The sequence below is a fragment of the Branchiostoma floridae genome, chromosome 11 (genome assembly GCF_000003815.2).
Source record: "Branchiostoma floridae strain S238N-H82 chromosome 11, Bfl_VNyyK, whole genome shotgun sequence".
Lineage (NCBI taxonomy): Eukaryota > Metazoa > Chordata > Leptocardii > Amphioxiformes > Branchiostomatidae > Branchiostoma > Branchiostoma floridae.
In genome coordinates this window covers 15,257,169-15,271,553 of record NC_049989.1, presented here as the reverse complement: position 1 = coordinate 15,271,553, position 14,385 = coordinate 15,257,169, and the positions used below count along the sequence as shown (strand labels likewise).

Below are 14,385 nucleotides of genomic sequence, written 5' to 3'. Positions count from 1 at the left end.
TGGTATGAGTCATACTGAATCAGGTCCAGGTTCAGGTCCGGACCTGGACCTGATCCTTTGGACCTGAACCGGACCTGGACCTGAATTTTCTGTACCGGTACCCAGCCCTAGTAAATGCAGTTACTTTCACATAGGTTTTATTTTTCATCAGGAGGGAAAAGGAGATTTTTGCACTGTTTTATGCTTCGGGTTGAAACAATTCTACAGTAGAATTACAAAACACATACTTAAAGTTTTGAGTTAAGCATTAAGAGATCTTTGCAAAAAGTATGAAAATAAAACCATCCCAAACATTTCAAGATTTACAGTATGTGCTCCTCTTCAATGTTGTCTTCTTATTATCTCTGCTGTCAGAGGTACAGTAGACTTTAGACACCAACTTTATATTGATTTCAAAGTAACTATCTGTCAAACGTTATCTAACAAACCACCCAATTGTCATAATTTCTCCATAGTATCTATGTCCTTGCTATCTGCAGTTTGCAAGGAGCTATAGTTTTAAAGGAAGCTGCTAGGGTTCCCAGATTTACTGGGAAGTGTGTAAGATTCAAACACGCCAATGATGACATTTTTGTTTGGTGTTTTAACAGCTGGGAGAGCAGCATGAGAAGACCAAGGACAGTTCGGAGTGTCTGAAGCACCTCACGCAGCAGGCGGTGGTACTGCAGCGCACGGTAACCATTGCTCACAATGAGTAGCATATTTTACTGTCTTGCAGTCTTCAGATCACCAAGCACAGTAGGGGCATCTTCTCTGGATAGTTTTAAAGAACGCTTGCAGATAGATGTGCAAAAGTTAGGTGTGACGGGTTGTTCAGTGTAATATGCTGCCGCACCGCATGCCTGCAATGCTGGTGTGTTACGCCAAAGGGCGGTTATACCGGCTATATAGATACAGATACAGATCTTGATCATGTTTGATAAAGGATTACAAGAAATATGGTGGATAGCAACTAATCATCTCTTTGACATTTGGTAAAATTTAATCCCATTAATCTTGATGACTATGTTACAGATGAATGAGATTTACAAGAGTGGGTCCCAGGCAACCATCCCACCACTGCAGGTAAGAGCAACAATCTGACTGGTCTAACTCTGTCACATTCAGTGGCTGTTCTCAAAGTACTTGAAACCATGAGTTACAGGGCTCGAAATACTGGGTGCAGGTGCACCCAAAATTGGAGCTGTGCACCCAATTATTTTCTGTGGGTGCACCCAAAAATTTTCTTGCGTTTATGTATGTGAAGATATCAAAGTATACTAATATACATCATATTTTTGACATCTAAGTGTAAGAAAGATAATAGAAATGTCTGTCATGGTACTTGTTAAAGAATTTGATAGCTTGTACCAAAGTTTTATTATTAGGCTATTACTTAAATTTAGGTGGTGCACCCAAAAAATGTTTGGTGCACCCAATTTTTTTAAGCTGGTTGCACCAGTGCACCTACATGTAATCCCAAAAATGAATTTTGAGCCCTGAGTTATGTATATGTAATTAGGGTATAGATGTCAAATTTCATTAAAATTTTCTTCTTGACTTTTCCAGATCTCCCCACCTTCTGCCAGCAGTGTTCTGGAGCTGATCAACATCATCAATGGCATTGTGTTCCTCCCCCTGAGGTTAGTGCTGTCTGTGCAGTATCTTTACTCTCTACTGCCTGCAGCTCAGGGTTGTAGCCAGCCTGAAATCATTTTCCGTCCCCTCGCTTTTGCATGGAAGTCCTATTAAGCGCGCAATGTTCCTAGGGGGGTCAGGGGCCATGTTCCCCCTGAAAATTTTGAAATCTAGACCCTCTGACTCTATTTCCTTCATTTTGAGGTGTAAATTTTGCTAGTAGATTAATAAGCTGTCCAAATTTCAATTTTTTTGATATCGTTACATATCGTTTTTTGTCCATCAGAGAGGACGGAATGGTCAATTTTTTTTCCGTCCCCAGCTTCAAAATTCCGTCAAAGGACGGAAGGACGAGTGCTGGCTACAACCCTGCTGCAGCTGTTATGTCTTTGCATAGTGAATTTGTCCAACATATACTAGTCTGTGTACAGAGTACTTGCATTCATGGAAGGCCTTTTGGGGATTTTGATGCCAAAGAATTATCAAGTAATGCTGTTGCAGAACCTCTGACAAGAATCTAAGCCAGCCTTTATGGTAACAAGAGAACTGAACTTTGTACGACGCACGTGCGACCATCCCTAGAATGCCCTCAATTTGCAATCATCCAATGGTCGTCAACAAATGTGACCAGATCCTTAGAAACCACCTGGCCATTGTGACCACTTTTTGGTGGTCCCTTAGATTGTTTTTACCGATGACACAAGCATAAAGAATCCATTGAGAATGTATTTGTTTCAGGAAAACGCTTTGGTACTAACCATATCAAATCTTGTACAGTAGAAGCCGTTAAACTGCACACCCCATTTGCCAGCGCATTTGGTGCAATTAACCAGATGATGCAATAATGCAAAGTTATCCAGCTGGACCAGTTTGGGATTTGGGGATTCCTCATCATTATCAGAAGTGTGTGGTTATCCGTTGTGGAATTAACTGGCTTCTACTGTACATCTAAAAAGTGCTCTTGAGAGTTTGGAAAGAACGTATGAAAATTTGGTGGATCTCTAACTTTCTGTTATTCCAACATGCAGCCAAAAGGATCTGGACAGACTGCAACAGAGACAACAGGTGCTCGGAAACCTCGCAGAGAACAAAGCGAAGGACATGCCAGCGATCAAGGAAGCTGGCGACCAGGAATCATCCACACCAAAAGTTCCGGAAGAGGACGACTCAAAAGCAACGAAAGCTGACATCGGCGACACTGATGACGGAGCCGCAAGATAGAACTAACCGTCGTGCTAGAACCGTTTTTTCCTCAAAGGGGTGTTTTGCTCATCATTCACACGGTATACGGTTGTTCAGCTAAAGTTGCAAACTTGATTTGAATGTTACAGACCCAAAGTGTTCCTTCGCAAGGGGAACAAGGAGATACCATTTGGCTCCACCCCTGTGGTGTTGCCAAAACACAGGTTAAGAGGTTTAGTCTAAGAGATGCGCTGCTGAAGTAACAAGAGACAGACTATGTGTATTTGTTGCCTAAAATTTATTGCACAAATTTTCCCTTCCTATGTATGGTCTTGGTTTAAGACATAGAGCGTTAAATGTGATGTTCTTCTAAATATCTGTTTTAAAACAACCTCAGCAATGAACTGGTACAAACTTTGAAGAAATACAGAGTTGTTACATTTAAAATGATGTACATGTGAGTAAAAAAAGTATGTCCATGACAAGATTGTATTACGTACATATAGGTACTGTTGCTATGCAGATGAGCTTGTTATGTCACGGGTGCAAAAATTTTGTCTTCCATATTTGAAACCATTATGTGTTTTCTTTTTCCTCTGAAAATAGACCATTTTCATTGTAATTCTGCCATTATTACACATCAAGTGTTAGCTAAAATGAAGAAATGTAGAACTCTTAAAAGAAGCTGTTTCAGATTTTGATACACATTGTAGACTTGGTGTTTCAGTATTATTGAAAATGAGATTATGAATTCTTTACTGGAGGCCATTTAAACAAGGCCGCACCTTCAATGTGATTTCTGTATGGAGGTTTCTTCATTCTGTTACACGTAAAATGCACAAACGTGCTGACAGGCATAAGTGAGAATTCTTGCAGTAGGATCAGGGTTGGACAAGTTTTCAAAATTTGTCCTATCGGGCAAGTACACAAAAAATCCACTTGCCCAAACCAACTTTTCACTTGCCCGGAATTCAAATGACATTTTTTCTGTGTATTTTCCCTTCCAACAATGGAATTCTTTTATCATTGACTCTATTTTTCTGTGTTTACCAATGCTTGACACCATGACTGAAAAGTTACAGTGTATCAAAATCTCACCCATGGAAAAATCTTACTTGTCCGATCGGGCTAGTGGGGTTGGACATGCACTTGCCCGAACAACATTTTCACTTGCCCGGGACAATAGGGCTAGTGGACTTGTCCAACCCTGAGGATGGTTAAGAAATTTGGCATAAGCAGACCTGACACACCTGTCTGTAATGTGCATATAGGTAGCTTTGCAAAATGTTAGGGAGCTATTCCTCGCTTCGAACTGGTGTAAGCCACATATTTGAGCTTTGCTGCTAGGTGAAAGAAAACGTATAGATTTGTAGAAAGAGGATAGATAGATGAACATGTACATGTAGTATTGTTCACTAGAACTGTTCATGCCTTAGCAACCATGTAGACAACTGTCTGTTTAACAGTCTTGGTGTCCATGTTTAACATATGCAAGTTTGAGTTGTTTTTTTCGTCCTACATGCGCAAAATGACGATTTCCATTCAGATGTAGGTTTTTGTCCGCAGGGTTGGTAGCGATGTGATTCTAGGAAAGGCGCGTATGGAATTACGAGGAGAATTTTGTTGATTTTTGGCAGTGTTGTCCTATTTATTTTAGGATTTGATACCTCGCAATATAACTTTGACTGTGAATTATGTATTCATGGAATCATGATCCCATGTAAGAGTGCTTGGCTTTTGCATAGATCTCTTCTGGTGCATGACAGTTGGAATCCAATTTTCGATTCTTGGTTGGTTGTTTTAAGACCGACTCTTGAACCTTTGTGCACAGAGGATGTTCCAAAGGAAATAGTTTGGATCGTCTTCTTACTGGTCAAGTGCCATCTACATGTATGTTAGGGCAAATTCTTTGGTTTTTTCTTGAGGTGGGGTCTTTACGTGGGTTTTTTGTTTGCAACTTTCACAAATTTGTGTTTATTTATTTGATCTCTATCCCATTACTAATGATGTTCTATTTTTGATTCCCTTTTCATTTCTTTTCAATCACCATCATCACATTTACAACTGTAAACAGGGAAACTTTGACTTCACACCCCCAAAAAATGTCAGAAACGGAAAACCCTTCAGCAACATAGCAAGCAAAAAAAGAAGACGAGATAGCAAAGAGAAAGTCTGTTGTACAGACTTTGTAGTTATTCTTAAAGGTAAACTATCAGATCTTGAGGTGGAAGATGGTATCATTTTCTGACTGACAGGTAGTGGCTGTCAGAGAAGCCTGGCAACTCAGTAAAGAGTACAGTTTTCCACCCAACATCTGCTTGGGTATTAGTCTCAACGCTCATGCTATGGTAAGTTACTACGGTTCGCATTAACTTGTTTGGTGGTTCATTGTTAACTGGAGAATTCTAGAAATGAAATAAGGTTTAAGAGAAATGTATTATTGTGAGAGAAATGATATAGATTGTTAGATATTTTTTGGTGTCTAGAGAAATAATAATTAGCTGATGGAGTATGGAAAGAGCTGGGTTCTGTTTGGAATGCATGGAAGAATTTGGGTGAATATTAAACACTGTTTGACACCTGACTGTGTATACTCTTCATTTAGTGTTGTTGGATGTAAAAAAAGTCTGGGGCCGGCAAACACCTAGTTCCAGCCTATCTGACTTAAAATATCATGTTTATTATGTGAAATGGCTTAAGTACAAGCCTATAAAGTGAAAAAGGTATCAATGAAACGTAATGTACATAATCTTAATGATAATGAAACATAATATACATAATTAAAGCTAAATAATAACAACAAATGACATTAATTGAAACTACACCAAGAAAATCATAATAATGCTGCAAATGATCAAAACTAAACATAATCATAAAGAGCTCGAGATAAGTCGAATTTATCTGTTAGCAAATACCAAAGGAAATACAGAAAATCAAAGCAAGGGACAACACTTCAACTGGGATCCAAGAACTTTCTACAATTCTTAGATATCTCAAATCGAACATTTCTTTAAAACCATGCAAATAAGACAGGAAAATGAGTATAAAATTCGACAGATTATATGCATTTTTATAGTTTGCCGTTTTTATAACGTACCTTCCATTTCAGTTTTCAATGACTCCCTTGACAAAAGTTTGTCTCAAATATTTGCTGTTTTTCTTCATTATTTGATAGTCCAGTACTGTTCAGCTGTTATTTGCAATTTTATCTAGTGAAAAGTTACCAATACAAGGGCTATCTTTACAGTTCAAGTTTACATACAGTCCTATCCTTATACAAAGTCACTATGTATATGCAGACTAGCTAATGATAGTAATATATACTTATTCCAGTATCATAAGAGCATGGTGAGAACTCTGATAGTTCATGGAAAACATTTTGATTCCAAAACATTGCAGATCTGATCAAAACATCAGCTAAATGTCTGTGATTTTTTGTCAACAAATGTACCATTTACAACAGGAAGAACTTATTTGTCTTTGGTTTCCTTGAGTTCTCGTCTTCTGTTACAGAAATGACATGGCAAAAACGGTAAGGGTATTCAATGACTCAGATACGATGATTACAATGTTCGTCCACCGAAGTAGATGAGGACCTTGACTTCAACATCTGTCACCCCAGATGACTTAAATGATTCGTAATTCAAATGTACATAAGTGATAACAGCCTATTCAACAGCAGAAAACATTTAGTGCAAGACTAATTTAGTGCAAGGATGTTATATAACGTCCTTGGTTAGTGTTTGGATTTCGAAGTTGCCTTGGTGTGTAGGAGCCTGATGAGGAGGGAGCTCCGGGCCCACCATGAGTAACTGTTCCTGGAGGAAAGTACATGTTGAAATAACGTGGCTGTTAGGTAGTGTTGGCTGCAAAATGTACAGATGTAAAATAGTTATCGGGGACCTTTATGAGGTTTCATTACGGAAAGTCCATCAGTGGTGTTCCCAACGGCACACTTTCCTGGACTTCTTAACAGTACCATAAACAACATAGAAAACATTCATCAAGTTGAACCCAATATTTACAATACTATTTACTTGTACATCTAGAAGCTTTGGCTATATGTTTTTATGTTGAAAAACATGACAGAATAGTTCAGAGTAGGATGACAAAGCGTCTGAAATGTCATCCAAAACAAGCCAGAGCCTTGCTTGGAGGTACAGTTTTGGATGATCTGTGCTGTAATTTCAATTACATACATGTACATTTCAGGCTACATACCCATTGAATGACACCACATACCTGACAGCGGACTTTCGTGAACTCCTATAGGTCATGACTTTAAACCCCTGAGAACGTCCCGAACTTTCCTTTTGTCCTTCTGAACTGTCATATTGCCTCTCCACTCAAAGTCTTCCATCTTTGGGCAGTACTGCACTACTGCAGTAGCTGTGTGTTAAATTGAAAACAACAGTATTAGAACCTTAGCCAAGAATGTTATGACTTATGTTGTCTGGACTGTTCATGTTTGTGTGTGTCTATCCTTCTGTTAACATAACTCTAGGAGGCTTGGATGGATTGTCTTGACACTTAGGATGATACTTGGAAACAGTCAATGTAAATTTTGAAACATACTTAATGAGCAAACATCGCAAGAAGAAAAAGGATATTTGTTATTCAACATGTGATTTTACATGTGGTATGAATTATGTAAGTAAGAGGCTACTTTTTATATTATCTGCATTCCAATGATATAAAATTACTAATTGGGAGGGTTATTAAGTAGTTTTGATCAGTACACAACAAGTTTCATCAATTTCATACCAAGGAAGTGGTACATGAATAAGGAATTATAGAAAAGTATCGATGTAAAACAATGAGGTGAATAAGATTATGCCCTTACCTATTTGTAGAACATCATCCAGGCTAAGTTTGCACTCATACACGTTCAGGACTTTGAGGTTCCGTAAGGAGCACGGCAGTTCTGAGATTTCCTTTCCACAACCTGCTAGTTTGTTACCAAAGAGGTTCAACCATTCAAGGTCCACCAACATCTTCAAGGAAGGTAATAATACAAGTAGATCTGAGCAGAAAAGATTGTTCAAACACAACACAAGCTTCCTCAAACTTGTTAGGTAAGGCAGCTGTTGTGCCAGGCGGGCACAAGGTCCTGTGTTGGGGTCATGACCTCCAAGACAAGCACGATAAAGGTCCAACTCAGACAAATTCATCATCCTCAGGCAGTCAATGACAGGACTGACAAAACAATCCGTGGTACCCATCAACCTGAGGGTTGTTACATTTCTAAGGGATCGAGGTGGAATGTTCTTCAGAACATGTTCCAAGGCGTTGTAAACATGAGGGCCTACATTTGAAAAGTGAATAACACATTTGATTAGAAAGATGTTTTCTACCTGCGAGAGACAACCACTCTCGTAGAAGCACAACAATGCGATCTCCATGTATGTCTGGAGGTGAAAGAAAGCTAACTTAGAAGGACTAAAAAACTCTCCTTCATTCCCTGCAATCCGACATTTAGAATATAGAAAATACTCCATGTAGTGTGGATACCCACCACTGGAGGTATCAGACAAATGTTCTACCTCCTCTTGGTGGAGTTTGACAAGGTGAGCCAATATAACATCTGCTTCACGCCCTAACTTCGCACAAGCAAACATGATGACGTTTTCCAAGTCACGCACACTTTGAGCCGTTGTCAGGTATGTGTTCAGAATGGACTTTTCTGTTGTCTCGTCCTGAAGCCTTTTTGCGAAATACAACCCTGCGAAATACTCCTGCATCGTCTTGTGGGAGAAGGAAAACTGGGCAGAAGGGTTGAGTCTGGAGGGACTTTCTTGTCTATGAAGGATCCCCAACAACACAAGCTCCTGCAAACTGTCTTCACCACAATACTTGGCAACGTCGCCTTTGCTATATACTAGATTGTTCTCCAACAAGCCATTGAAAGCAAGGGCCCCGGCACACAAGAGTGCGTCTCTAATGTTGTCAGGAATACCTTGGTCAGAAACAATGTTGTTCCTAACGCAATGTCGCCTTATGGTGAAGGAAATTAGCTCATCATAAAGGGGAAAGATTCGACCTCCAAACACCAAATCCTGCTTCTCTTCCCACATCATGCAGGTCAACAAAAGCAGTATTGGTGTTGCCAGAATGCCTGTGGGGATTAGGGAGGAGTCCATTTGGCTGACTAAGGCAGCTGCCTTGGCCTCGTCTCCCGTGAAGAACCTATGGACGTAAGTGCGGATGTTGTCCTGACTGAAGCCCGTGATCTCCACCTGTGTGTCCGGACACATCAGACTCTGCAGCTGAGGGGTGTGGGAAGGTCTGGTGGTCACCAACAGGCAACAGTCTCGGAGAACCTTACCTGAAAGGAAGGGGAGGATATACACTAAGTTTCAGCAATGCTGATATTTCATATTTCCTGTTTAGAACAATGGTTTGCAAAGGGTCAGGACACGCATTCATATCATGTTGTAATATATGTGCTAACGACACTTCACATTTATCAACAGGGGAACCTTTATCCGTTGATTATAAAGAAGGGTATTTGGCGATATCAAATTGAATTGTTAAAAAGCACCGTCCGTCGAGTTGATATCCCTAAATGCCCTGTATAAAAAATGGATATAGGTTACCCCTCAGATAAAGGTCAACTAGCGTTAGACGATCATTACGTTCGCCGAGAAGGTTATGTTTTGGGTAGCGTTTGTATGTTTGCTTTTATGTATCTATGTTTGTAGAAGACCAGCATAACTTGAGAACGCCAGGATGGATTGTGTTGATATTTGAATTTTGGTATGTGTGTAGGTCTTGATGAGGCCTGAAAACGATTAGATTTTGGCCCCCCTAGTGGTTTGTTATGGTACTGCAGCGGAACTTCTGGGTTCGATATCTAGAGTTCTGGACATACTACGGCTATAATTTTTAGTGGTAGACAGCTCTAGATGCCGATAGTAAGTGGTATAGGTTTGGGCCCCCTAGCGGCTATTGGAACTGCAGGGCAGGGCAGGTTTAGTGTCAGACTTTCAAAGGGAATAACTCAAGAAGGGGTTGACGGATTGTGATGATTTTCGATATGTGGATACCTTAAGTGATGGCTCATGTAATTCCATATTAACTATGAAAATTGGAATATAATTTGCATAATTAATAAGGATCTTGTCTAAACACGCCTAGTTTAATTCTAGGACCACTGCAACATGTGACATTTGTAACTGTGAAAGAGAAGAATATTGATAGATATATATTATGCAAAATAAAGACCTAATTTGCATGATTAATTTGAAAATGCTATAGTGGCATTGTCATTAATGACAGGAACTTCTTACTTGTAGCATTTGGAAGCTATGTACAGGTGAACATCGTTGAACATTGATTATGCAATTGAGGCCAAAATTCGCATAAATTATCAGATAATGCGATAAAAGCCTTCTTTCTTAAGATAGATTGCGTATGTCCAATGTTTGGTGGAGAAGATGACCAAATTATGTAATTCATGCATATGAGAACCTTATTTGCATACATAATGACAAACAAAATTAATACAGCAGTTGTAAAAGATATAATCATTTGGTGAAGGTATCGAGTCATGGAAATCTAGTTTTAAAATGGAGTGCCTACCAGTCAGAAGTTTGGTGACGTCATGTTCTTCATGCCTGGCCCACTCGTCGAAGCCGTCGAGAATGATCAAGACTCGGTCATTCCCCTTCAAGTACGTTTCTACGTCCGACTCTTGGAACGGCACGTCTTCTGGCAGGAGTTGGTCGAAGATACACTCTGTGAGGGACTGGGACTCGCCAACCGTCCGCAGTGCGATCGGGAAAACCAGATCATACTTTTCCAGAACTGGAGACCGCCCCTCGGCCCAGTCAAAAGCGAGTTTAGAAACTTCGGTCGTCTTCCCTATCCCTGCGTTACCTTCGATCAAAATGCGCCGGGGCTGGGGACAATTGAGTCTGGCAGTCAAAGCGTCGACAGTAGAGGGAAGGGCGCGCCGTTCAATGTTTCCTCCTTGTTGTGTTCGCGACACGAGGTCTACAGTCGTGAAGATGTCCTCAATCTTCATGGTGAAAGTTTCATTCCACGCTAGAGGGTGAAGGTAGCTCAGTCTTGACTTGAAATACGACTTAAGTGAATCTTGACATTGGGCGAGGGGGAAATCTTCTGAGGGACTGTCAATGTTGGGACCTAAAAAAGAAATTGAAAGAAATTGACGATGGGTTATACATTGCAGGGGTCCTAAGTAGATTCGCTACATTGTCAGTTTAATCCTTTACAGTACAGTACGTTTGGCTACATGACAAGTTGCTTCATTACATGTGGTAGGAGTCTTTTGGCTACATGGTAGAAGTACTTTCGCTAAATCTGGATGTTATTTAGTGTCTAAGTAGTGTAATGACATTTCTTCCTTGCGGAGTGAACACAGAGGGTTGTATTTGATGGCGGAAATATTAAGCCGTCAAGGTCACACTTGGAGTTCCGCAAGGTACAATTTTAGGCCCTCTGCTCTTTCTACTATACCTAAATGACCTTAATGACTCCTTAGATTCACATTTTTGATTATTTTCTGACTATTGCTTGATTTGTGGATCCATCAGTAACCATTTTTATCAAGCGCTCACCTGTGCTAGGTTCATCCGATGTTCCGTCAAAGATAGTGACGGTGGAATGGGGTCCGATGTTAATGACCTTGTTGCCTTGGCCGCTCACTTGACTTGAGTTTGTCATTTGGTTCACCGCATTTTCTGTACAAAACACAGAAACGCAGGTCTACTTAGTCATGTAGTTCACGTCTGTCTATAGTGTTCTAATATATAATGTATAACTACACATACTGTATATGTGGAAGGACAAATATTGTCATGAAATGAAATGAATATGGAATATATTTTTCTCTACCTGTTTCTGAGAACGCCACAATGTCTCCGTCGTTGTAGCATTCATGCCCGCCGTCTAAGACTTGAGTTTCTCTACTCTGAGCACCCGCCAGTGCCATGTCATCGGATTCTTGATGAAGATCGACTTCAGTGGCTATGGGCCTCTCGACCTCTTCCTCATCCTCGTTGCAGTCTCTAGGAGCAAAGTTTGTATGTGCATCATTGTCCGTGTTGCCCAAGGCGTTGTTTGTTTCAACAACATTTCTCCCAGTTCTTTAGTCTCTTCCGAACGCGATCTCGTTTGGTGTGGCGGACTTTGCCCTTCGTCTTCCCTTCTTTGTCCTTCGGTCAAACTCCCGGACCTGGCCGGTTTTGCTGCCTTTGACGCTCTCTGGCCCATTTTAGGCAGGACTGTAGTAGAAGAAAGACGTCTTCACTTTAGTCCACACCCATCTAATTTGTTGCTTCTCAGACTTTGCGTAAAATCAATGGAGCGGTCGAATAAAATCTTGTTCTGTGGTATACTGTTTACACTAGTATGTGTATAGAAATTACGTATATGCAGTAAAACTCACCGTTTACTTCTCCCAAGTGCCCCAATTGCACTGTACCTTTGTCTTAACATTTGCTTGCACAAGAGCACCGCGGCGAATCAAATTCTATGCGTCGTCATACAAAGGTGTTGCTTTAATATTAACTTACTCGATTTCCGGCTGTCAGAGCTTGTCCACACGTAGCCAAACCAACAAGTTTCCTTAAAACAAATTCCCTTACATCTAAGATTAACCACAACCGTTTGCGCCGAATCTTGCTTAATCCAAAGGCGTCGCATAGGCAACCTTCCAAACACAGAGAAGATTTTTTTCAGAAAGTACTAGTAGTTCCGCCCTCTTGCGTGTATGCACGACACCCACCCAGTTAGACTTAGACTTTAGACGCTAACGGTGTGCGATAGGAGGCAGTTAGAGAAATCCACCATGTTTGATCTATATACAGCCAGAAAATAGCCCACTCACCTATCCATTCAGTTTGTATTACATCACTAAAAGGCAAGATCATATCCACCTGTACTCGTATCTTCTTTAATATACATGTTACTTTACTTTTAGCCTCACCAGAATGACGAATAGTCCGTAACGTATATGATCAGGGCTAGACATACTGTTAGTATACTGATTAGTCACGTACACAGCCCCTTCTGAGCGACGCAGTCCGGTGACAAGTGTGGCCAGTTAGGTTCACTGGGGGTAGCTCTACTGCCTTACCTCACGTACAGAAGAGAGAAAGCGCCCGCTAGGTGGTCCTCAGTGATCTAATAGGCATGTCTCACGGCAATCTACCAATAACGTCGACTGTATGGATTGAGCCCAAGTGACGCCGTTCACTCTCTGGTTGTGGTGTCGCAATGTATTCAGCTCTGGGACAAAGGTCACCCTCGTTTCCCGGTCGGTTAAGAGGTTACTGACCTATCTCACTGCACTTGGGGCACCATAGCGACATTGCGGAGTTTGTTCACTGCGGTACTGTTGTGCTATATATTCTCGCCGATTTGTTATAATCTAGATATTGCGTAATACGTAAAAGTATGACTTAGAAGACAACAAAATGCACAAAACATAAGAAAATTCGTTCTTTATCTGAAATTCGTCGAGTAATCTTCGAATCCCGCAGTGAGGCGCAGTGAGATGCCACCTTGAAGCTCCGGCACGCTAACGTTGGCGGCGTCGCTGCGTTCGTCTGATTTGACATAGCGCTTAGTGTTAAAGTCGACTTAGGTTAAAGTCGACTAGTCAGTGAACAATTGCTTAAAACGTAAGACCTATATGATACTGGACATCGTCCACATTACCTTTTTACACCTGACTGCGTACTCTTTATTCAGTGTTGTAGAAATTACGTATTATTTTAACAAATGAAACAGAAAATTAAGTTGCTGTAAATTTCTTAACATGTCGGGAAGTTAGTCAGAAGTCATCAAAACTTTTCCTTTTCAAGCAAAGAGTCTTAGAGTATGGACCCATAGACAGATAGATATGAAGTTTTCAATAAAGATAACTTTACTTAAGATTCGCAGTGAGACCTACTCTAATGTTAAATTTACAGTCTTGTTACTTAATCCGTTTAACACAATAAACATGATATTTAACGATAGCACTACTAGATAAGCTGGAATCAGGTGTTTGCTGTCCCCAGACTTTTTTCATGTAACATCCACTTTGCATACAAATACATGTACATTTGTACTACTCCCTTTCTCTTGAATCAGACTTTGAACCAGGTACTCGGTAGCTGTAGGACTGTTTTTTGCCCAGACCCAGGGTAGCCACAGCTGTCGTACCTTTTACCTTTCCTACTTTGAGTGAACAATCACAGATTGGAACTTCCTGCCCAACCTAACACGTGCATGTATGCGTGCAACCACATATATATATGCGCACCACATGTACAGACACACATGCAAACACACATATACACATACAGACACGCATACATGCAATCACACACACAAACACACGCGTCCTTGAGACCTGTAAGTTAACCCTGCCTGTTTGTTTGTATTCCCCAGTGGTGGATGTGTCTTAAGGAAGTTTAGGGGAGGGAGTTGTTTTCCGGAGCTGCGCAGAAAGTGCCCGGTGCCTACCCTTAGCCTGTTTCTTTTAGATAATTTTTTTCCCTGGGCAAATTTCGGTGACAAAGGTCTATATTTCTGCAAGAGTGACTGAAGCATGTATATTTTTAAAATCTTGCC

The 14,385-nt window shown here is 40.6% G+C and overlaps 2 protein-coding genes across 6 annotated transcripts in view; one reads left to right on the top strand and one right to left on the bottom strand.

The window, feature by feature from the left end:
• The window catches only part of LOC118426376 (clustered mitochondria protein homolog), a 39,842-nt gene extending 34,466 nt beyond the window's left edge, over nt 1-5,376 (top strand). For all 3 annotated transcript variants that reach the window (XM_035835717.1, XM_035835716.1, XM_035835718.1), the window contains exons 33-36: nt 591-674; nt 1,015-1,065; nt 1,549-1,622; nt 2,646-5,376. In XM_035835717.1, the coding sequence (XP_035691610.1) occupies nt 591-674; nt 1,015-1,065; nt 1,549-1,622; nt 2,646-2,838 (402 nt within the window). In that variant the 3' untranslated portion in view covers nt 2,839-5,376. The remainder of the gene's footprint in view (nt 1-590; nt 675-1,014; nt 1,066-1,548; nt 1,623-2,645) is intronic.
• The window catches only part of LOC118426380 (NACHT, LRR and PYD domains-containing protein 12-like), a 55,009-nt gene continuing 45,336 nt past the window's right edge, over nt 4,713-14,385 (bottom strand). For 2 of the 3 annotated variants that reach the window (XM_035835731.1, XM_035835729.1), the window contains exons 2-6: nt 11,659-12,047; nt 11,382-11,504; nt 10,381-10,947; nt 7,042-9,124; nt 4,713-6,617 (exon numbers count right to left, since the gene is read on the bottom strand). In XM_035835731.1, the coding sequence (XP_035691624.1) occupies nt 7,590-9,124; nt 10,381-10,947; nt 11,382-11,504; nt 11,659-11,755 (2,322 nt within the window). In that variant the 5' untranslated portion in view covers nt 11,756-12,047 and the 3' untranslated portion in view covers nt 4,713-6,617; nt 7,042-7,589. Of the gene's footprint in view, nt 6,618-7,041; nt 9,125-10,380; nt 10,948-11,381; nt 11,505-11,658; nt 12,048-12,901; nt 13,059-14,385 lie in introns of those variants that run through there. The other variant, XM_035835730.1, reaches the window with a different exon arrangement.